This window comes from Nerophis ophidion, linkage group LG05 (genome assembly GCF_033978795.1).
Source record: "Nerophis ophidion isolate RoL-2023_Sa linkage group LG05, RoL_Noph_v1.0, whole genome shotgun sequence".
Lineage (NCBI taxonomy): Eukaryota > Metazoa > Chordata > Actinopteri > Syngnathiformes > Syngnathidae > Nerophis > Nerophis ophidion.
The window spans coordinates 44,170,190-44,195,375 of record NC_084615.1 but is presented as its reverse complement, the minus strand read 5'-3'; the positions used below and the strand labels follow the sequence as shown (position 1 = coordinate 44,195,375).

Sequence of the window (25,186 nt, the reverse complement as noted above, 5' to 3'; positions counted from 1 at the left end):
CCGACCTTGGATAAACGGGAGAAGACGGATGGTTGGATAATCAAAAATATTCTTCTTACATTTATCAACATTGAATTATGTAGTTAAAAATGGTTTTAAAAATGTCCTCACACCTCCCCTGAACATCAATCTACAAACTCCTTCACTGTTGCCTGCCACCGGTGTTTCTTATCCCCCCCTGAGAAAGCCAGCCCGGTCTGTCTGACACCTGGACATGTGAGACGACAGCTGGAGAGAGTCAACCCAGCCAAGTCAGCGGGCCCTGACCGAGTCAAGCCCTGGGTCCTGAAGACTTGTGCTGCTCAGCTAACTGAGATCCTGCACTCCATATTCAACCTGAGTCTGAAGCTAGAACGGATACCAGTGCTATGGAAATCATCCTGCATAGTGCCGGTGCCCAAGAAGCCCATCCCATCGGGCTTGAATGACTTCGACCAGTTGCCCTGACGTCTCATGTCATGAAGGTCCTCAAGACTTGTACTGGATCAACTGAGACTCCTGGTGGCTCCTTCCCTGGATCCTCTACAATTTGCATATCAGCCCCATGGAGGAGTGAATGATGTTGTTATCTACCTGCTGCATCGTGCTCACTCTCACCTGGATGGTGGGAAGGGCACTGTGAGGATCATGTTCTTTGATTTCTCCAGTGCCTTTAACGCCTTTCAGCCAATTCTAATGAGTGACAGGTTGCTCAATCTCCTGGATCACTGAGTACTTGTCTGACAGGCCCCAGTTTGTGCGATTGGGGAGTTCCCATTCAGATACTGTGGTCAGTAGTGTAGGTGCTCCACAGGGGACTGTCCTGTCTCCTTTCCTGTTCACCCTGTACACCTCAGACTTCCAGTATAGTTCCAGGTCCTGCCACATGCAGAAATACTCTGATGACTCTGCTGTGGTCAGGTGTGTCAGAGAGGGACAGGAATTGGAATATAGGACACTGATCGCTGACTTTGTGGAGTGGTCTCAGGCAAACAATCTGGTCCAATATGTGGACAAGATCAAGGAGCTGGTCATCGACTTCACAAAGAGTATGACCCGGGTGGAGCCTATCAAGATCCAGGGCCGGGACGTGGCAGTAGTGGGGCAGTACAAGTACCTGGGAGTCCACTTTAGCAGCAGACTGGACTGGAAGGACAACTGCAAAGCTGTTTACAAGAAGTGCATGAGCAGACTCTTTTTCCTGAAGCTTAGGTCATTTAATGTGTGCAGCAAGCTCTTGGAGATATTCTATCAGTCTGTTGTGGCCAGTGCCCTCTACTTTGCAGTGGTTTGTTGGGGCAACACCACCAGCAAAAGGGAATAAAAACGGATTGACAAACTGATCCGGAAAGCCGGCCAAACTCTTGGCACGCAGTTGGAGGCGTTTGTGTCAGTGAGGGACCGGAGGACACTGGACAAACTGCTGGCCATCATGGACAATCCTGCCCACTCACTCCACCAGACAATTGAGGGACAGCAGAGCTCTTAGTCCAACAGGCTCCTTCAGCTTTGTTCCCACAGTGTTCGATTCAATAACTCCTTCATTCCGCACTCCATCCAGCTGTATAATCACTCGCCATACAGCAATATATGATATCTGTCTATTACCTTCTGTGTTAGCTACTTCTCTTTGTTTTTAATGTATATTTTCTGCTGGATTTGCTCTCTATTTAATGCTGCAGCTGTGACATATACTGTAATATTGTATATGGTAATTGTTATATATTGTATATATGACATAAACATATATCAGTATATATCCTATACTGTACATTTAGTATGTAAATATTAAGTAGACATGTTATATTTTATATGGCTTTTGGTCTAGTTTATACCTGCATTGTTCTTTCCATCTTTTCCATCATTTGTAACTGAGCTACTGTGTGGAACAATTTCCCTTGTGGATCATTAAAGTTTTTCTAAGTCTGAGTCTAAGTTAGAGCAAATGTTTGGAGGTTTACAAGTGTAACTTAGAGCAAATGTTTGGAGGTTTAAAAGTGTAACTTTTAGAGCAAATGTTTGGAGGACTCACCGATGGATTTTCTGGCCTGTGTCCTCAGGCTAAGCTCAGCGCCCTCTGCTGGTTGGGAGGAATCGGTCATGTCCTCCTTGGTTGAACCTGTGAGGCGAAAACAGCAATAATTCATCTTTGTGTCCACGAAGAGCACTTAACCTACATTAAAAATGAACGACGGGAGGTGCATTATATATTTTAATAACAGTAAAGATTGAAAATCTCAAAATTAAATAGCACATCTAAACGCCTTTCATTCATCGAAAAATTGACAAATAATCTTTTGAAGGCTAAAATAAAAGCGTGGCCCAACGTGTCATTTCTTTTACCACCACAAGAGAGCAGTGTGTGAAAGCACAACAGTGCAGCTTTGCAGCCAACACAGACTACAATTGCAATCATATCATTTACCATAGCGTAATACACACATTCTTATTGATGCCTCAAAATAGCATCATTGTCTTTTTGGGTAAAATAAAACAAACGTTAAAATCAGCAAAGACCAGCCACAACATTAAGTACAGTTGCACACAATAATTAGCAACAATTCTGCCTTTACAAAGACATTAATACTCATTTTTAAAGTGTTAATTCATTTTATTCATGAATATATTATTTTTTTTGTGGTTGTAGATGGCAGTGTTGTTTAGTATATTGCAGACTATATGTATAGGTCCTTGTTAGCAAATAGGTTCAAATAAATACACACTTTTTTCAATGAATGCCTCAAAGCTGAGCATTATTGTCTTTGTCGTAACGGTGCAGTATTAGTGTGTGTGTTTCTTGTATTTCTACCCTTCTTGAGACATCAACAAGGAAAAGTACATTCCATATGAAGACCGGTGAACAAGTCAGGACATAAACCATTGCATCTAATAGAGAATGTCTCATTTGCACCTCTGGTGGTAAAATCTATCAACATTAGGGTGGTCCCAAAAAGGAGGGATTTTTCAAATCGACTGTGTTTTAAAAGTGCTCTCCTGTGGTCAACATATTAAATAACAAGTGTGTGTAAAAGATTGAAGTGCTCCCCCTATGGCCAAAATTAATAAGAAAAATATGGGGCAGATATTTGATTATTTGGGACGGGGACCCCCTTGATAACGAGCTTAGCAGTGAACACTACTGTCTTTAAGACCACGCGTTGTAGGCCCTTGTCGGAGGCGTCCCATGTTTGTGTGGAGGGTTTCTCCAACCTTTGGTGCTCGCTTCAGATTTGTCGGCAATCCTGCCATGGAAATACTCAACGCCAGACCACACCCCGCCCCGCCCTGTCCTGTCACATGACTGCCCCGCTGTCCTGGTCAAACATGCAAAGTCATTCTCTCACGGTGATTGTTTCCCTAAAATTCCTAAGTGGATCTTTGTAAAATAAATATATATAGAGAGAGACATACTGTAATAATTTGAAGTAAATAATGAAGATTAAAAACTAATTACAAACAAAAAAAACAATTAACTAAAAGCTTACCTTTTTATATTTGCATAGTATGTATATATTATTAATGTTGTAAACACACATTTTTATATATCTAGAAAGGGTGGTCCTAACTAAAGAGGTAGGCATTTTTCGGAGGTCTCAAGAAGGTGTGTGTGTGTGTGTGCGTGTGTGTGTGAACAATAATAATACTCTGTTTTGATGTAAGTTGAACAATAGAATTGTGTAGCTACACTGACCATAAAACACATCATAACCATGTGTGTGTGTGTGTGTGCGTGTATTTGTTTGTGTGTGTGTGAGCAATAATAATACTCTGTTTTGATGTAGAGCGCCATGAATATGATGTAAGTTGAACAATAGAATTGTGTAGCTACACTGAGCACAAAACACATTATAACCACGTGTGCATGTGTGGTTATACCAGCGCTTGGCGAGGACGGTTCGCAAACGCTGGACGAGTCGCTGTAGGTGTTGGACACCTGCTCTGACAGTTTCTTCTTGGTGCTCCCGTCGGAAGACGCCTTGTGGTGCTTCTTCTTGTTCTTCACCAAGATCTTCCCCATCAGCTCCATGGGGCTGGGCAATGGCAAACCAGACTCCAGCTACGAGGGGAAGAGAGGAGGGGAAGATGGGAGGCTCACGTAGAGGTCACTTGGAACATGATGATGAAATCTTTCCACAGGACTGTGAAATAGTCGCGCAATGTTACAGAGATTAAGATGTCCCATCATTGTGGGGATTTAGACAGCTGAACAGTGCTTGTAGTTTTGTGTGCCTGTAGCTTTAATGCTAATGAGTTTGTCCACACATGGTTACAACATCCTGCTACGTTAACCAAGAACAGTGCTTCTGAAATATTTTATGTCACGTCCCCCGTGGGAAGAAGAAAATATTTCGCGCCCCCCGCACTCTCCACCCTGATTAAAAATAGTATATTTTGTCGATACCTCTGCATAACATTGTAAGCTTATCACAAATAAAGGAAACAACACACCAGTCTTTCCTCGTCCCCAGCCGTGGTTACAGTCAAGCCAAGTGCGACATACGCTCATCATAATCTGGTACAGCAAAAAAAGCATGTTTCCTGAGGTTACCCCCCCAGGGGGACTGCCACACTGTTTGAGAAACACTGGCCTAGAACAAAAACAACTAAACTTACAGCTCACACAACTACAGCGGATGTACAGATAGTTTGTCAGTGTCCTGGGCTGCATTTTAGGACGCGTAGTGAAGCCTGCATCGTGTGAGTCAGAGTTAGTATCATGTCCACGAGCAAGGATAGTTTTCCTCCATGACATCATGAAAAGTTGTCCGCCTTTTCGAGCAACTTTATGGTACTTTTGGCGGTGCTTGAATATTACGAGGGTTTGATTTTAGAAGTTGCTAATCAAGGCTCCAAATGTTATGAGTTTTTAATATGATAAACGTTGCTATCTAAATGGACTTTATTTATGATGTCTGCTTTCTCCTAGGAGTTGTGGCCTTAAACAACAGCATAGAGCAGTGGTTCTCAAATTGGTGTACGCGTACCCCTGGGGGTACTTCTAGGTATGCCAAGGGGTAGGTGAGATTTTTCTAAAATATTCTAAAAATAGCAACAATTCAAAAATACTTTATAAATATATTTATTGAATAATACTTCAACAAAATATGAATGTAAGTTCATAAACTGTGAAAAGAAATGCAACAATGCAATATTCAGTGTTGACAGCTTGATTTTTTGTGGACATGTTCCATAAATATTGATGTTAAAGATGTCTTTTTTTGTGAAGAAATGTTTAGAATTACGTTCATGAATCCAGATGGATCTCTACTACAATCCCGAAAGAGGGCACTTTAAGTTGATGATTACTTCTATGTGTAGAAATCTTTATAATTGAATCACTTGTTTATTTTTCAACAGGTTTTTAGTTATTTTCATATCTTTTTTTCCAAATAGTTCAAGAAAGACCACTACAAATGAGCAATATTTTGCACTGGTATACAATTTAATAAATCAGAAACTGATGACATAGTGCTGTATTTTACTTCTTTATCACTTTTTTTCAACCAAAAATGTTTTGCTCTAATTATGGGGTACTTGAATTAAAAAAATGTTCACAGGGGGTACATCACTGAAAAAAGGTTGAGAACCACCGGCCTGCCCAATAGTTGCCTCACTACTAACATCCACAAGGTGGTGTATTTGCATGGTAACCTGGGACTGCTATTAGGGGAGTCCACATACAACTTTTTCACTTACGATAAGATACTGATATTGGAGCCTTGAGTATTGGCTGATACGATATAAATCCAATACGATATCAGCAGGAAATATAGGACATACTATTATTTTCTAGCATGGAATGTTAGAAAAGTTTCGATAAAGTGAAATTACTCAAACAGAGAACAATGGTATTAAAAACAGTAACCTTAAAGGCCTACTGAAATGAGATTTTCTTATTTAAACAGGGATAGCAGGTCCATTCTATGTGTCATACTTGATCATTTTGCGATATTGCCATATTTTTGCTGAGAGGATTTAGTAGAGAACATCGACGATAAAGTTTGCAACTTTTGGTCGCTAATAAAAAAGCCTTGCCTGTACCGGAAGTAGGAGACGATGTGCGCGTGACATTACGGGTTGTGGAGCTCCGCACATCCTCACATTGTTTACAATCATAGCCACCAGCAGCGAGAGTGATTCGGACCGAGAAAGCGACGATTTCCTCATTAATTTGAGCAAGGATGAAAGATTCGTGGATGAGGATAGTGAGAGTGAAGGACTAAAAAAATAAATAAATAAATAAAAAAGCCCAGGGCAGTGGGAGCGATTCAGATGTTATTAGACACATTTACTAGGATAATCCTGTAAAATCCCTTCTCTGCTTATTGTGTTACTAGAGTTTTAGTGAGATTATATGGTACCTGAAAGTCGGAGGGGTGTGGCGACCGCCAGTGTCTCCGGTGGGAAGAGGCAAGAGAGTCCGCAGCTGCAGGAGGACGCAAGCCCCGCTCATGTCCACGGTAAGAGCCGACTTATTATCACAATTTTCTCACCGAAACCTGCCGGTTGACATGTGGTCGGGAACCATGTTCGCTTGACCGCTCTGTTCCATAGTAAAGCTTCACCTTCGGGAATGTAAACAAGGAAACACCGGCTGTGTTTGTGTTGCTAAAGGCAGCTACAATACACTGCTTCCCACCTACATCTTTCTTCTTTCACTTCTCCATTATTAATTGAACAAATTGCAAAAGATTCAGCAACACAGATGTCCAGAATACTGTGTAATTATGCGATTAAAGCAGACTACTTATAGCTTGGATCGGGCTGGAAGAACATGTGCGCTACAACCGGTGACGTCACACGCACGCGTCATCATACGCGTCATCATTCCGCGACGTTTTCAACAGGATACTTCGCGGGAAGTTTAAAATTGCAATTTAGTAAACTAAACCGGCCGTATTGGCATGTGTTGCAATGTTAAGATTTCATCATTGATATATAAACTATCAGACTGTGTGGTCGGTAGTAGTGGGTTTCAGTAGGCCTTTATGGCAGGCATATGCTGGCTATGCATTTGAAGTAGAGTACTACTTTTTGGCGACACCTAGTGGCCACAATAATTAGTTAAGTTAAAACCATGACACAGTAAGTATAGGACTTTCGGACGGGGACACCTCTATTTACTATGATATACTGTCATGTAATATGTCATTTAATCAAAATGTGATTACTAGTGAAACCAAAACAACTTTTTTCCAATAAAATATCAATTTTTTTTCTACATGAGACCATTTGAGTGCAAGTTTAAAAACTTATAAGGACAAGAAAACACATGTTTAATGTGAAAGCAAAAGGAAAATCAAAATGATGTGGAAAGGAGCTTGCTGGATGTGTATTCATTTATTTATGGCTTCAGCCAGCTTTTTTGAAGTGTTTAGAAGTCGGCAGACTTTATTCAACAGCTATAAACAATCTTCAACCATCCATCAGCACTTAGAGACGGCGAGTTCAAAGCAAACAAACAAAAAAGAAACATACGGTGTTGTTTTTTCTCTCTGTCGCTCCTTGGAAGCCACTGAATATTAGATTTGACGTTTTCCTGATTCACATTCCCAGCATCCGACCCATTGATTTAGACACCAAATGACTTGGTCGAGTTCAATTTAATTTTGCTGTCCAAGTGCCTCAAGTGTTTTCTCCCTTGCAATAAAAGCAGTAGAGACGATCAGCACCAAAAACGAAAACCCATTTTGAGGCCTCAAAGTCCAGAATGTTCTTCATACATTTACTTCCTTTTAAGCAGGTTGACTTTTCCTGTTATTTTTCTTTTCTATTGACATTTGTTGTCGTTTTCTGCAGTAAATTCAAGTAGGTTTGGCTGGGATGTTGTCAGCGGACACAGAAAGTGTGGAATGGAACCTTTAGGTCCAGAGCGAAAATATGTAAAAAAAGATACTAAAGGTATGTGTGTACTAAAACACGAGCAAACTTGATAGCACACGCAAAGCTAATCTACTAAAGTTTTGCGCAAAGGATTGCATCTCCATTTAGCATGTCTGTCTTCATGAATGTGCAAAATACACGCTGATCATCAGAAATGCCACAATACTTGGCGGAGGAGATGCAAATAGACTCATTCAGCACACGCAATGTGATTTAGAAAGGCTGATCACTGTTCTGCGGGTGCTATTTTGCATCATTTTTTAGCACGTCTGAAAAGTAGGTGCTAACTGCCAAAGTTCCCCACACGACTGCGAGCAAGGAAGTGCGCTTGGTGCAAAGACAGACGATGGACAGAGAATCCTCCATTCATTCGTGTGTGTCAACATATTTGTATTGTCATAAATAAAACATACTAGACACCTCATCTATTCAGCATTATCATTTTATAAATTTGAAGCTGCTGTAGATTTAAGGGAGCTAAAAAAAAAAATCCTGTAGCACATCAGCGCGCTAAAAATAGTTTCTGTTGTCTATGGATTGTAATTCTATTTCGCAGAAATGGTGGCACAGATTATAGATGTGTGCTGTTAGAGCAACTACATGGCACACATGTTGGAGAGGACAACGTGAAAGTGGAATGAATATAATGCCAGGAGTCCACACAAAAACCTCATTTAAATAAAACGGTGTGCACCACTTCTTAAATTTTACACGCAGTCATAGTAGATCACACTCAACACGACAATTTTGTAGTTTGCACACGCTGTTTAGCGCGTTGTATTTGGATCATGGCAGATCAGGCCCACAGTGCGCACTTTAGTGCAGTCCTAGCGTGCACACAGGTATTTGTATAGCTGTTATAGATTCAATAAATCACAGAACTCACCCGCACATTTTAGTATATCAACTGTCCAATCAAAATGTATGTTTGTTTCTTGCATGGACAATGCAGGGACAGCAACTTGTGAAAATATGTCAACTCTTAATTACTATTTATGTCTGCCTCCTGCACAGCTCAGACTTACTTTGAGTTCCTGTCTATGACGCTCAAACCTCTTAGAAACACACTGGCGTCCTCACTTTTACACATATTTATGTATACTTTTTTAACCTTTATTTATCCATTGAGAACCGATTCTTATTTTTATTGCTGATCTTGCAAATAGACAGTAATTACACGTAAGAGATGTTGATGTGTGATGATACCTTTTATCATCTCTCAGTTACCAACAAAAATGTGCGCTTTCCTGTAAATCAGAATTAAATCAGAATCAACATAAAAAACACAAAATACACTACAATCAGTGCACCAACCCAAAAAACCTAAAATTTTCATGACAAAAAAAAAATTAAAAAATTATCAAGCGTTTACGGGTCCGCAGCTACAAAAAGGTTGGGGACCACTGCTGTAGTGAAGTGAAGTGAATTATATTTATATAGCGCTTTTCTCTAGTGACTCAAAGCGCTTTACATAGTGAAACCCAATATTTAAGTTACATTTAAACCAGTGTGGGTGGCACTGGGAGCAGGTGGGTAAAGTGTCTTGCCCAAGGACACAACGGCAGTGACTAGGATGGCGGAAGCGGGGATCGAACCTGCACCCCTCAAGTTGCTGACACGGCCGCTCTACCAACCGAGCTATACCACTATCTACAGTTGAGAGTGTAGATCACTCTCAACTGTTCACAAATACTCTCAACGTGTGGAGATAGGGCAGGGAATCATTGGGCACCACACGATTCGATTCAATCCTCGGGGGTAACGATTCAATTCAGAATCAATTTTCGATTCAAAACAGTTCTCGATTCAAAATCAATAAATTTTAATAATATTGAGAGCCAGTTCTATTAATAACTACATTCCTCCATAAAATAAATAAAGAACACCAATACATATCTATATTACTTGAAAGGAAATTTAATAAATTCCTACCCACACTTCTGTTTTCTAAAGGAAATCTGTACAGTCGATATGAGCATCTACAGCAGGGGTCGGCAACCCGCGGCTCCAGAGCCGCATGCGGCTCTTTGGCAACTCTGATGCGGCTCAGCTGCACAATCGCCGACCCCATGCGGCTCAGCTCCACAATCGCCGACCCCCCAGTTTGTTGCGTGGAGATTCCGGAATTCAATGCCTCTCCTGGACAGCACCCGGAGTCAACGTTCTCCAATTTTCACTCGGACTACAATATTCAGGGCGTGCCGTGATGATATTACTCTTAGCGTCCTCTTGAACGTCATCGCGCCCGCCATTCACAGAATACTATTTGTGTGCCGACCAGACACATGCATTTCACTGCTTCTATCGGCACATATATGAGATTGCAAGGCATACTGGGTGACACAGAGTACACTGACGGTTGTGATATAAACAACTTTAACGCTCCTAGTAATATGCGCCACATTGTGAACCCACACAGAAGAAGAATGACAAACACATTTCGGGAGAAAATCCTCACAGTATCACAACATAAATGCAACACACCAAATACCCAGAATCCTTTTCATCCATGACAATTCCTGACTATGTTATACAACCCGCGAGCATCAAACCCCCCGGCCCCTCCCTGAGTGGTTGAGGTGGGCGGGGTTTGGTGCTCGCGGGTGTATAACACAGTCAGGAATTGTCATGGATGCAAAGGATTCTGGGTATTTGTTGTGTTGCGTTTATGTTGTGTTATTGTGAGGATTTTCTCCCAAAATGTGTTTGTCATTCTTCTTTTGTGTGGGTTCACAATGTGGCGCATATTAGTAGGAGTGTTAAAGTTGTTTATATCACAACCGTCAGTGTACTCTGTGTCACCCAGTATGCCTTCCAGTCGTGTGCGTGCATCTGTGGAAGCTTCCCACAACATGTTGCTGGACTGGCAAGCAGTTTGTACATGTTGTAGAAGGTGTTTAAGGCAATGGCTTCATTGCATACCCTTATTCCTGTCATCAGGGTGACCACCAGTAGGTATTGGCGAGAATAGATGCGGCTCCCATTGTCTTCCTCAATTGGGGAACTGGTTGAAATGACTCTTTGAGTGGTAAAGGTTGCTGACCCCTGATCTACAGAAACAATATGATATGCCTCAGTGGCTGAAAAGGACGGATAAAAAATAAAAAAATAAAAAGACTTTTGATTTTTTTCAATTAAAAATCATTACAAATAAAAATCGCTCTTCATTTAAATATATACTTTTTTGACACCCCCTATATAAATGTGTTGGAACATAAACAGAAGTTTAAGATGGAAAAACACTTTTCGAGCGTAAAACATACACAGAGAATGTCTGCAACTTGTGAACGACAGAGCAGACAGTGGACAAAATAAAGCCTTTTGTAGTATTTCTTTCTTTAATTATAATAAATGTTTATTATTAATATCTACAATGAATCAAAACAGTACATTATTAATATCTACAATGAATCAAAACAGTACAGTAATATGGCAATAAATATGTAGTTTATATTTCATATCAATTTTTAGTAGCTGAGATTTCATGAAAAGCTTGTTAAATATACTTTTAAAGAGCGCCGTTGAGACGCGCACACATGTACACGCACACAAACACAAACACGCGCACGTACGCAGGGAAAAAACATTTTCTCTTACACATTTTACCACACTTAACATGATCTGTGTATTTTTTTAGTGTAATGTTCACAGATGATCTCAAGTGAAACCACTTGCAAGTGGACAGAAAACTATCTCTCTCGCGTTTTCATTTGGTTAAAATGAACTCTTCAGCGTTTTCTCTGCTAGTAAGCTTTAAGTGTGAGCATAGTCGCGTAACAATAATAATCATAATCACGTTTCATCAAACATATATTAATGTTAATCCCCTAGGGGAAACTGGGTTTCGATTGATTGATTGAAACTTTTATTAGTAGATTGCACAGTACAGTACATATTCCGTACAATTGACCACTAAATGGTAACACCAGAATAAGTTTTTCAACGTGTTTAAGTCGGGCTCCACGTTAATCAATTCATGGTAACACATGGCACACTGACAAAGCTTAACCCAGTGTTTTTCAACCTTTTTTGAGCCAAAGCACATTTTTTTCCATAAAAAAAATATGGAGGCACACCACCAGCAGAAAAGGTTAAAAAATGAAACTCCACCAGGTTGTCTGGCCTTGTTTTGGGTTTATTGTTGTCTCCTGTGTGTCATGATTTAGTTCTTGCACTCTTATTTTGGTGACATTTCCTGTTTTGTTGGTGTTCTCCTGTAGCAGCTTCACGCCTTCCTTTGAGTGCTATTGCCCGCACCTGCTTTGTTTTCGCAATCAAGACCATTTAAGTTGTGCGTAGGCCATCCTTCTTTTTGGGGACATTGTTGATTGCCATGTCATGTACGGATGTACTTTGTGGACGCCGTCTTTGCTCCACACGCTTTAAGTTTTTGTTGTCGTCCAGCATTCTGTTTTTGTTGACTTTGTAGCCACTTCAGTTTGACCTTTGTTTTACATCGCCATCCTAATGCTTCGGTGCCTTTGCCTCGCGGGACTTGCCTTTTTGTTAATTTTTGGTTTAGGCGCTACATACTTTTTTACCTGCACGCTGTCTCCCGCTGTGCTCTGCATATTGGGATCACGACAAACCATCCTTGACGCGTTCCGACAACACAATGAACTACCTGCTGCCACCTACTGATATGGAGTATTACAAGATTACCCTGCCAAGCTCTAGACAGCACAGGCACTAGACAATGGCACATTATTATGATTATAGATGTGCAAAAAATATTTTCTGGACCAATTAGGGTAAGTTGCATAGTTTCCCACGGCACACCAGACAATAAATCTCACGGCACAGTGTGCCGCGGCACAGTGGTTGAAAATCACTGGCTTAACCTACTGGTACTATAACAATCTACAAGGTTAATTCAGTTCGCTTCTCTTTTGTCCCCTCCATTCATCTGCTTTCTTTTGTAATTGATGTTATCGTTACATATATGTATTGTTGCATTTGAAACAATTGTATTGTTGATATTAGAGGTAATTATTGTAATTATTCATGATCAACTGTGCTATTTCTATTGGTATTTATTTGTATTGCCCAATTTGTTGTGCAATAATGTTCACTGTCATTTCTGTGTTATTAATATTTACTTCACTAACTGTTTCTTTGCTGTATCATCTTTGTACATATCCTATTTGCTGAAGCTGTTCTGTCGTTATTGTTGTGTTTGTTGTTGTTGTCTCTCTGTCTTAATCTCCTCTTGTCCCCACAATTTCCCCCTCTGTCTACCTTTGTTTCCTCCTTCTATCCACTCCAGCGCCGGTGCGGCTGCGCCAAACATTAACATACAAACCCTGTTTCCATTTGAGTTGGGAAATTGTGTTAGATGTAAATATAAACGGAATTCAATGATTTGCAAATAATTTTCAACCCATATTCTGTTAAATATGCTACAAAGACAACATATTTGATGTTCAAACTGATAAATAAAATTTGTTTGCAAATAACCATTAACTTTAGAATTACATGTTAGCAACACGTGACAAAGAAGTTGGGAAAGGTGGCAATAAATACAGTACTAATAAAGTTGAGGAATGCTCATCAAACATTTATTTGGAACATCCCACAGGTGTGCTGGCTAATTGGGAACAGGTGGGTGCCATGACTGGGTATAAAAGCAGCTTCAATGAAATGCTAAGTAATTCACAAACAAGGATGGGGTAACGGTCACCACTTTTTGTAAGCAAATTGTCGAACAGCTTTAGAACAACATTTCTCAACGAGCTATTGCCAGGAATTTAGGGATTTTACCATCTACGGCCCGTAAAATCATCAAAAGGTTCTGAGAATCTGGAGAAATCACTGCACGTTAGCGATGATATTACGGACCCTTGATCCCTCAGGTAGTACTGCATCAAGAACGACATCAGTGTGTAAAGGATATCACCAAATGGGCTCAGGAACACTTCATAAAACCACTGTCAGTAACTACAGTTGGTCACTTCATTTGTAAGTGCAAGTTAAAACTCTACTATGCGAAGCAAACCCCATTCATCAACAATACCCAGAAACCCCACCGGCTACGCTGGGCCCGAGATCATCTAAGATGGACTGATGGAAAGTGGTAAAGTGTTCTGTGGTCTGACGAGTCCACTTTTCAAATTATATTTGGAAACTGTGGATGTGGTGTCCTCCGGAACAAAGAGGAAAATAATCATCCGGATTGTTATAGGCGCAATGTTCAAAAGCCAGCATCTGTGATGGTATGGGGGTGTATTAGTGCCCAAGGCATGGGTAAGTTACACATCTGTGAAGGCATTATTAATGCTGAATGGTCCATACAGGTTTTGGAGCAACATATGTTGTCTTCCAAGCAACGTTATCATGGACGCCCCAGTTTATTTCAGCAAAACAATGCCAAGCCACGTGTTAAAAACAGCGTGGCCTCGTAGTAAAAGAGTGCGGGTACTTTCCTGGCCCGCCTGCAGTCCAGACCTGTCTCCCATCGAAAATGTGTGGCGCATTATGAAGCGTAAAATACGACAGCGGAGACCCCGGACTGTTGAATGACTGAAGCTCTACATAAAACCAGAATGGGAAATAATTCCACTTTCAAAGCTTCAACAATTAGTTTCCTCAGTTCCCAAACGTATATTGAGTGTTGTTGAAAGAAAAGATGATGTAACACAGTAGTGAACATGCCCTTTCCCAACTACTTTGGCACGTGTTGCAGCCATGAAATTCTAAGTTCATTATTATTTGCAAAAGAAATTCAAGTTTATGAGTTTGAACATCAGATATATTGTCTTTGTAGTGCATTCAATTGAATATGGGTTGAAAATGATTTGCAAATCATTGTATTCCGTTTGTATTTACAATGATGAGACAGCATACAGGGCAGAGGTCCGACAGCTGGCTTCATGGTGTGCTAAAAACAACTTGGTTCTTAACACTAACAAAACCAAAGAACTAATTGTCGACTTCCGCAGGAAATGGCAGAAAGAATACCCTCCACTAGTAATTAATAACAATCATGTAGAAAGGGTCAAACAATTCCAATTTTTAGGGGTGACCATCACAGAAGAGCTATGCTGGGACATTAACACTGCTTCGACAGTCGGAAAGGCCCAACAACGTCTTTTCTTTCTAAGGAAACTAAAATGCGCTAACATTCCGCATAAATCAATGGTAAACTTTTACAACTGTGCCATCAGCAGTGTCCTCACCTACGGCTTTTTTGTGTGGGTCGCTAGCTGCACAAAAGCAAACCAACAGGCCCTCCAGCGAGTGGTTAAAACGGCCGGGAAAATTACAAGGACTATACTCCCAGAGATGAGTGCCATGTACACAGCTCGCTGCTTAAAGCGAGTACACAACATCTTGAAGGACAGATACCATACAGCACATGCCCTCTTCAACCTGCTACCCTCTGGAAGGAGGTACAGATCGATTCACGGCAGGACCACGTGAATGTCTCACAGTCTGTATCCCCCGGCTGTGAGACTGCTAAATGAACAGCATGCCCTTTTACTGCCCCCGACCATCTTATTACCTCACTCTTCACCACCTCAATAATTGTGCTCTGGACATTGCATTGCTGCAGCATCAAGGCAACACCCATCAAACATCTGACTGTTCCCACCCCCCACGTCCCTCTATACGCGTTCTCATAGACAAATGCTAAGCTAAACTGTAAACTATGGTCAACCTGCACATCAATGCAGTTTCTATGCCGCTGGACAAAGCTCAAACGAAATTTCGTTGACATGTATGACTTAAGTGTTATTTATGACTATGACAATAAAGGAATTGATAGATTGATTGATTACTTGATATTTACATCTAACACAATTTCCCAACTCATATGGAAACGGGGTTTGTACATCCATTCAATAAAGTCAAATACAAATAAGGCAACAAGAGAAATATCCCACACTGGTCTTTTGTAAAGTAAATTTGTACAGAAAATATGGGCAACTACATCAACAATACGATTTGCTTGAGTAGCTGGACAGGACAATAAATAAATAAAAAAAGTACAAATATATAAAAATTAAATAAAAAAGTGTGAGCATAGTGACCCGAACACCGGTGTGAAACACAAAAGTTTGTGAGAAGGGTCTCATTCTGTAAATGCTGGTGCATTTCAGTTCACTTGAGTTCAAATGTAAACACCACGTGTACCAAAGACACAGAGAGAAAATGTTTTGTCTCTGCTCTGTGTGTGTGTGTGTGTGTGTGTGTGTGTGTGTGTGTGTGTGTGTGTGTGTGTGTGTGTGTGTGTGTGTGTGTATGCGTGTGTTAATGACACTCTTTAAAATATATTTTACAAGCTTGTCAAGAAATGTAAGCTAGTAAATGTGGCATGATATAAAAAATTACTTATGTATTCAACCCAGCGTACAACATTTTGGTTTGGAATATTAAAGTCGCATCATGTAATATGTCACTAAAACTGTCTAATGAAGTCCTTACATAATGCAGATGTTTGCGAGTCACAATTCTGGTCTACAAAGTGCAGTTTTTCTCATTAAACACTGCATAAATCTCACCTTGTGTACAGGATAAATCTGCATTCTTCTCTTCTTCGGCAGCATCCTCTTTCAACCACACCTTTTCTATTATGGTTGGACAGCATGCCAACGTTAAAAGCTGCAGAGCGACCAGGCGGCCAGAGCGATTACGTGCTAATAGTTATCAACCAGAAGAACTGGATATTGGACAGAATTGATGACGAGGGCCGATGGCCTGTCTGAGACACTTCGTTACATTTACTTAAAGTGTTCATATTATGATCTTTACTCTCCATGTAAAACACTTCCTTGTGGGTTACATAACATGTAATGGTGGTTCTTTTTTGCATTTTTGCATAGATTATGTTTTGCAGATTGTTTTCAAGCCGTTCTCTGACCGTCTCATCAGGATGCGCCGTTTTGTGGCCGATCTTGTTAATGTGCCTCTACTTTGACTGTGTCTTCTCCCCATCACACACATGCACATACACATATAGCTACTAAATAAATCAGAAGTTACTCACCGATTATTTGGTATTTGAGTAGAGGCTGGAATTTTAATTTTCCTGAGGTAACTCTCCTGAAGGAATCAATAAAGTACTATCTATCTGTCTATCTATCTATCTATCTATCTATCTATCTATCTATCTATCTATCCACCTACCTACCTACCTATCCATCCATCCAATTTCACTGAATACTTAAGTAATATCCGTTCCGTTCCGTTTCGCTCTCAATAAAATTGACAAACGATACGGAGCAGCGGTCGTCGTGTCAGGCTTTAGGTATTAGTTTTTTCCTCTGCATTTGTCTGTTTTCTCTGTGTTTAGTATCTCCTGTCTTTAGTTCCTGTGTAGTGTTCTTATTTTGTCAGCTTCCTGTCTTGTTCCGAGTGCTGTGTTCCTCCTCAGCTGCGGCCGATTGGCACCTGGCCACACTGTTGCCAATCAGCCTGCTCCTATTTGTACCTGCTTTGTCTTGTGTCAGTTGCTGGATCATTGTATTGTCACTCTTGTCGTGCTACCTGTCGTGTCGTTTTGTTACAGCTACAACCTGTCATGCTACATTTTGACCTGGTCGTCATAGCGGTAAGCTGTTTCTGTTAGCATTAGATATTTCCAGTTTTTCTTTTTGCTATCCACTAGCTTCCATGCTAAAGTTACTTTTTGTTTTTTAGCTTCCAGTGCTAGCTCCCTTAGTTTGTTATTCCGCCCATGTGCGTGCTTTTTGTTTGTTCTTGTTTAGTTTTAATCAAATCATGTTTTCATATTCTATGCCTGCCTCCGTCTCTGCATCTTGGGGTTCGTCAACAACAATTAACTCTGACACGTCGGTTACAGCTGATCACTTAGAGAGTCGTCATACACGGACATCCTTAAGCTGTGAGAGTTAGTGGAAATCGTGTGAAGTTCTCGTACTAACTACACTTTCACATCACATGTAGCAGCTATTTTCAAACTGTGGTATGGAAGAAGCGGTAGAAAATGGATGGATGGATGGGTATATGTACTACTTGTGGTACACGGCCTCCATCTAGTGGTACGCCAAAGAATCACTTGATTAAAAAACTGTTTTATTGTCCTATATTTCAACAGTGTTACTGTTCAAACTGTGTGTAATGTTACATTGTCCAAAATATTAAACATACTTGTTAAATAAAACCCCTTGCCTTGTTTTTAATGAATATGTAGGCCTACTCTGCTAACGTACTTTACTGTTAGTCATTATGGAGGTACTTAGCGAGCCATCCATCCATCCATCAATCCATCTGTTTTGGCGAGTTTTTTCTGAGGTGGTACTTGGTAAAAAAAAGTTTGAGAAGCATTAACATAGAGCAAAAGAACAACATTTTAGACATATATGTGAAAAGTTTAAATGTAGACAAGAAACCCTTTTAAGATGAATCTGCTTGACCTTTTGTTTGATGAATATGAAGGAAAAGAAAACTCGCAGATAGCAGCATTTAAAAAATAAATGACAGTTTGGTGGAGTTTATTTATTTGATCCTCTTTATTGTTACTCGGGGCTCAGCTGGAACCAATCTGGCCACATTAGCCTACCAGCTGCTTGCCATCCATCCAGCAAGGACGTCCAGTGCTCATATCCCATTCAGCTTACATGGGTGCCAGAGGAGGTGGGAAAACGAGGGCTGCCATCGCTTTCACCTTCTTTTCTTTTTTTTTTTTTAACACGCTCACCGGCAGACGATTTAACTTGGCGATGTCAGGTGTCGCCGGGTCTTGTTTTGATGGCATTGTTGGCGGTCACCCTGCATGGGGAAGGGGGGTCGGATAACACGGGCGTAGCGATCCGTAGTACGCGTGAAGCGCCTTTCCATACTTGCATCACACGAGGGGCCGGCGTCAATACACACAATGGCGCCTTCGCCGACGGTGTGAGTTTGGCTACAAAGGCACAAAGCGAGCTTTGGTTGGACTGGTCGCCATGGCAACAGAGGAGCGCCTGATAAAGGGCGGCCAAGATAAAGCCACGTTTAAGATTAGAGCGCTTTTTGTCGTCTGAACATGCTATCGCTCGCAGCTGCTGTTCGCTTGATAAAAGGCAAGATTCCTCAGCAGTCAGGATGACATAAATGGAGCAATATGAACTGGAGTCCGCGGGGGGGCCATTTAGAAGTGTGACAGACAGGCGGAAGAGTGCGAGCACACTTTGCCGAATGCTACATAAACTGTCAATGCGATGCTGCTTGTGAGACGTGTGCGCACTGGCAGGGAATACATCACTCAAGACATGGATTACACATTATTATAGACCATTTGACACAAAACATAGTACTTAAAGGCCTACTGAAATTTGATTTTCTTATTTAAACGGGGATAGCAGGTCCATTCTATGTGTCATACCTGATCATTTCGCAATATTACCATATTTTTGCTGAAAGGATTTAGTGGAGAACATCCACCATAAAGTTCGCAACTTTAGGTGCTAAGAGAAAAGCCCTGACTCTACCGGAAGTTGCAGACGATAACGTCGCAAGTGTGGGGGCTCCTCACATATTCACATTGATTTTAATGGGAGCCCCCAACGAAAAGGGCTATTCGGACCGAGAAAACGACAATTTCCCCATTAATTTGAGCGAGGATGAAAGATTCGTGTTTGAGGATATTGATAGCAACGGACTAGAAAAAAAAAAAAAACGCGATTGCATTGGGACGGATTCTGATGTTTTTAGACACATTTAGTAGGATAATTCTGGGAAATCCCTTATCTTTCTATTGTGTTGCTAGTGTTTTAGTGAGTTAAATACTACCTGATAGTCGGAGGGGTGTGTCCACGGGTGTCTTGACGCAAATGTCTCAGGGGAGTCCACGGCAGCTATGGACGGCACAAGCTCAGCTTTTCTCCGGTTAAGAAGCGACTTTTTAACCACAATTTTTTTCACCGAAACCTGCTGGTTGACATTCCGTCGTGATTAACGTTCGCTTGATCCATAGTACAGTTTCACCTCCAGGAATTTTAAACAAGGAATCACCGTGTGTTTGTGTGGCTAAAGGCTAAAGCTTCCCAACTCTATCTTTCTACTTTGACTTCTCCAATATTAATTGAACAAATTGCAAAAGATTCAGCAACACAGATCTCCAAAATACTGTGTAATTATAGATAGATAGATAGATAGATAGATAGATAGATAGTACTTTATTTATTCCGTCAGGAGATTATGCCGTTAAAGCAGACGACTTTTCGCTGTGTGTGTGCGCAGCGCTCATACTTCCTAAAAACCTGTGACGTCTTGCGTAAACGTCATCATTACACGACGTTTTCAAAGACGGAACTCCTGGGAAATTTAAAATTGCAATTTAGTAAACTAAAAAGGCCGCATTGGCATGTGTTGCAATGTTAATATTTCATCATTGATATATAAACTATCAGACTGCGTGGTGGGTAGTAGTGGGTTTCAGTAGGCCTTTAACGCTATTTGTTTGTGTTTTAAGAAAGGAGTCCCTTGTGTGCATTATTGTGTGTTAACGTGCATGAATAATTTGCTGAGCAGCAAGGACACACGATAAAATCTTCACAGCCCTTATGGCTTGTACGTGCGCCATGAAATGTTTGTGTTTGTGTGGTGTGTGCAGGCAGGACTCACGGGGTATTTATCCAGAGGTTCCGTCAACAGAGCGTCTCCAAATATCGAGCGGCAGTACTCAGCCATCTTGGCCTGCTGCTTGGGTCTGCAAAGTCAAACAGCATCAGGAAATCACTTACTCAAGAAATTAAAGCCGCAGTCAGAAACTAAAGCTGAAGAAGTTAAGCCCCTGCAAGGACACAATAGACCCTCCTTTATGGGGTTATATAATGTATTGAAAACAAAAAGAGGTGTCCTGGCTGGTCCACAAAACACCACAGTAGGTGATGATAGGCGGTCGCCGTGGCAATTAGAGATACTGTTCTCCTCGTTACAAGATAATGTGGCATCCACGTAACTTTAACGCTGTTATTTAAGGGTCATATTGTCACATATTGTTACTTTAAACATGTAGGGTGACAAACAAGGTAAAGACAGTTTTGATTTTAAAGTGAAGCAAAGTAAATACAAACCCTTCACATTAGTGTGGTCCCAATACCAATATTTTGGTACCGGTACCAAAATGTATTTCGATACTTTTCGGCACTTTCCGATACTTATCTGAATAAGGGGACCACAAAAAATGGCATTATTGACTTTATTTAGACAAAAAATCTTATGATACATTAAACTTATGTTTCTTATTGCAAGTTTGTCCTTAAATAAGATAGTGAACAAACAAAACAACTTGTCGTTTAGTAGTAAGTAAACAAACAAAGGCTCCTAATCTACCTGCTGACATATGCAGAAACATATTGTGTCATTTTCCATTCTATTATTTTGTCAAAATTTTTAAGGACAATTGGTACAAAATGGATTATTAATCTACTTGTTCATTTACTGTTAATATCTGCTTACTTTCTGTTTTAACATGTTCTATCTACACTTGTGTTAAAATATAAGAATCACTTATTCTTCTGTTGTTCGATACTTTACATTAGTTTTGGCTGATACCACAAATGTGGGTATCAATCCCATACCAAGTCGTTACGGAATCATACATTGGTCATATTCAAAATCCTCATGTGTCCAGGGACATATGTCCTGAGTTTATAAACATAATAAAAAAACAATTTAAAAAATAAAAAAAGATTTTGTGATGCTAAAAAATATCGATGTAATAATAGCAGTATCGACAAGATACGCTCATGTACTTTGTATAATTACAGTGGATGTTAGGTGTAGATTCACCCATGGCGTTTGTTTACATTTTGACACCAGTGAGCTACGGTGTGTAGTGGAGCATGTTTAGCTATTCCTTGTCCTGCAGGGATGATACTTGTATTTTATTTGTCGCCTTGGAGGCCAGGATTAGTGAATTAGAAGTAGTTAAAACACTGCCGACTGCGGCTGGACGTTAGCCTCTCGCTAGCTAGCCATGTCTTAAAGCACCTCTTCCTGATGGCGTTTCATTGTTATAGCTTCACCTTTATCATCAGTTTTTCAGCCAAAATGCGTCCGTTCTTCCTTTTTTGTCTACACACTGTGTCTGCTTGTAAGTACTCCGTGATTGTGCGCTGTCGAACATGCTCCTCTGCTCGTAAAACCAACAATGACATGGCGTGACGATGACAGGGGGTGCGGGGGACCGGTACTTTTTAGAGGCGGTATAGTACTGAATATGATTCATTAGTATCGTGGTACTATACCAATACCGCAAACCATACAACGCTACTTCACATAATAACTGTAAAAAAATAACCCTACTACCAATGCTCATTTTCACACAACATGATGTAATGAGGTGTCCTAGCTGGTCCACCAAATAATACAGACACAAAAGTCTGGGTATGCGGTTGGCATTACAATCACAGTGAAGCTATTCTACTTTTCATGAGTACCGTATTTTTCGGAGTATAAGTCGCACCGGCTGAAAATGCATAATAAAGAAGGAAAAAAACATATATACGTCGCACTGGAGTATAAGTTGCATTTTTGGGGGAAAATGATTTGATAAAATCCAACACCAAGAATAGACATTTGAAAGGCAATTTAAAATAAACAAAGAATAGTGAACAACAGGCTGAATAAGTGTACATTATATGACGCATAAATAACCAACTGAGAAGGTGCCTGGTATGTTAACGTAACATATTATGGTAAGAGTCATTCAAATAACTATAACATATACAACATGCTATACCTTTACCAAACAATCTGTCACTCCTAATCGATAAATCCGATGAAATCTTCTTCCTCGACATCGCTTCTAAACAACTCTGCCAACTCCAAAGGTATGCATCACTTCCTCTTGTTGTTTTTTGCTGCATATTTCACTACATCCACCTTGTAATCTGCAGTATATGATCTCCTTTTCGGTGCCATTTTTGTTCAGCGCATCTCAGTTTTTATAAGTTACCGCCAACGTTCAAATGATCCATTTTAATAGCTACGGCAGTAGCATATAGCAGATAGCATCCCATGACCCACAATGCACTTCTGCCATGACCCTCCCCCGCCGAATTCTTATTGGTTGACGTGTATGTGACGATTGCTGACATTTTCTTTGTCTCTTCCGCGAATCAGATAAATAATATTATTTAATATTTTACGGTAATGTGTTAATAATTTCACACATATGTTGCTCTGCAGTATATGTCGCAACCCCGGCCAAACTATGAAAAAAACTGCGATTTATTCCCAAATATACGGTATGTGTAGCATTCAGGAAATTACAAAAGTGACACAAAAGTGGTCAGAAGGTCGACAGTTCTGATTTTAGTGTGAAAAAAGTTCAATACAAGCTCCACACATAATAACTGAAAAGTAAACCTTGTGTTGGCTGGTCCACCAACCATTACATTTATGGGTGTAACGATTGATTTATTTATTATTTAAATTTAAATTCCTAAATTTCAAGTATATTGATCTCTACTTGGCAAGTTTGTTTGTATCCATAATTCATTTAAACATAATTCCTTTACAAGAAATTACAGGAATATAACAAACTTCACCTGCATTATCTGGTATTTGTTTCACAGTCACACTGCTTGACTGGTTTTTACCCAAAAATTTGTGAATCGATTTTGACTCATTGAATCGTTTGGGACCATTTATATATGATTAACATAGGGCATATGTGGTCGCCATGACAATGACACAGTAACAATTCTCTTTATTACAAGCATGTGTAGCACCCAGGTCATTTTGTTGCACTTATTTTACAATCCGATTATTACTTGAATGTGTAATTGTTAAGTGACAAAGAGGTGTTCCCAAGATAAAGAAGTCCAATCATACTATACAAAATAATATACATTATGATCTAGTCTGATGTTAACACAACATGGAGAGCAGTTCTGGCTAGTCCAAGAATAATTTATTTTAATTGTTTTTTTTATTCCTTTAACAACCGCAGCCAGAGAGAACAGTTTAATTCAGAGATCAAAGAGTGCAAAAAAAAATTGCATTTCTGAAAAATTGTGTCATCTGACTTACGAGTCCACGTGGTTTTCAAAAGACAGGATGATTGGAAATGGCGAGGTCTTGAAGGCGCACTCGGCGATTGCCTCGATCACCTCCTAAAGAAAACATACAAACAGAAAGCGTGTCAAACACAGTAACTCTAAATTAATCAAATATCCAAACGACCATGCGTTGTTTATTTGATGTGTGTGTTACGGCTCAAGCCCCTACCACCACACAGTCTGCTGTGCGCTCCTCTAAGCGCCTCGGGACAAGCCCACGGGTATTCTTCTCCTACTATCAGCAAGCTACACACCTGCCGCTGATGAAAGCTCCACGTCTTTTATAAGCCAGCGGATCCTGCGTTCCAGTGCAAGAACATAGCTACTGGTCTCGTACAGTAAGCCCTACACGTCTCTAGCTCATCTCCTCGCCTATGTGCTTCCTTGCTCTCTGTGTTTCCCCTCTATGCTTGATTCTATCCCAGCTCCAATTGGGCAGAAGGCAAGGTACACCTTGGACAAGTTGCTACCTCATCACAGGGCCAACACAGATAGACAGACAACATTCACACTCACATTCACACACTAGGGACCATTTAGTGTTGCCAATCAACCTATCCCCAGGTGCATGTCTTTGGAGGTGGGAAGAAGTCGGAGTACCCGGAGGGAACCCATGCAGTCACGGGGAGAACATGCAAACTCCACACAGAAAGACCACGAGCCTGGGGAACAAACCCAGGACCTTTTTATTGTGAGTCACACACACTTACCCCTGTTTTACCATGGTGCCCTGTATGTATGCATGTATGTATGCATGTGTATTTATACTGTGTGTATATATATATATATATATATATATATTTCCCAACTCATATTTCCATATGAGTTGGGAAATTGTGTTAGCTGTACATATAAACGGAATACTATGATTTGCAAATCATTTTCAACCCATATTCAGTTGAATATGCTACAAACACAACATATTTAATGTTCAAACTGATAAACATTTTTTTGTTTGCAAATAATCATTAACTTTAGAATTTGATGCCAGCAACACGTGACAAAGAAGTTGGGAAAGGTGGCAATAAATACTGCTAAGGTTGAGAAATTCTCATCAAACACTTATTTGGAACATCCCAGCTGTCCTAATTGGGAACAGGTGGGTGCCATGATTGGGTATAAAAGCAGCTTCCATTAAATGCTAAGTAATTCACAAACAAGGGTGGGGCGAGGGTCACCAATTTGTAGGCAAATTGTCGAACAGTTTTAGAACAACATTTCTCAACGAGCTATTTCAGCAAGACAATGCCAAGCCACGTGTTACAACAGTGTTGTTTAGTAGTAAAAGATTGCGGGTACTTTCCTGGCCC

The 25,186-nt window shown here is 40.4% G+C and overlaps 1 protein-coding gene across 2 annotated transcripts in view; it reads right to left on the bottom strand.

The window, feature by feature from the left end:
- Positions 1-25,186, bottom strand: part of plcb1l (phospholipase C beta 1-like) — a 323,575-nt gene that overhangs the window by 45,837 nt on the left and 252,552 nt on the right. For both annotated transcript variants that reach the window (XM_061901028.1, XM_061901029.1), the window contains 4 exons: positions 23,848-23,930; positions 20,431-20,515; positions 3,856-4,036; positions 2,012-2,098 (listed from right to left, as the gene is read on the bottom strand). In XM_061901028.1, coding sequence (XP_061757012.1) covers positions 2,012-2,098; positions 3,856-4,036; positions 20,431-20,515; positions 23,848-23,930 — 436 coding nt within the window. The remainder of the gene's footprint in view (positions 1-2,011; positions 2,099-3,855; positions 4,037-20,430; positions 20,516-23,847; positions 23,931-25,186) is intronic.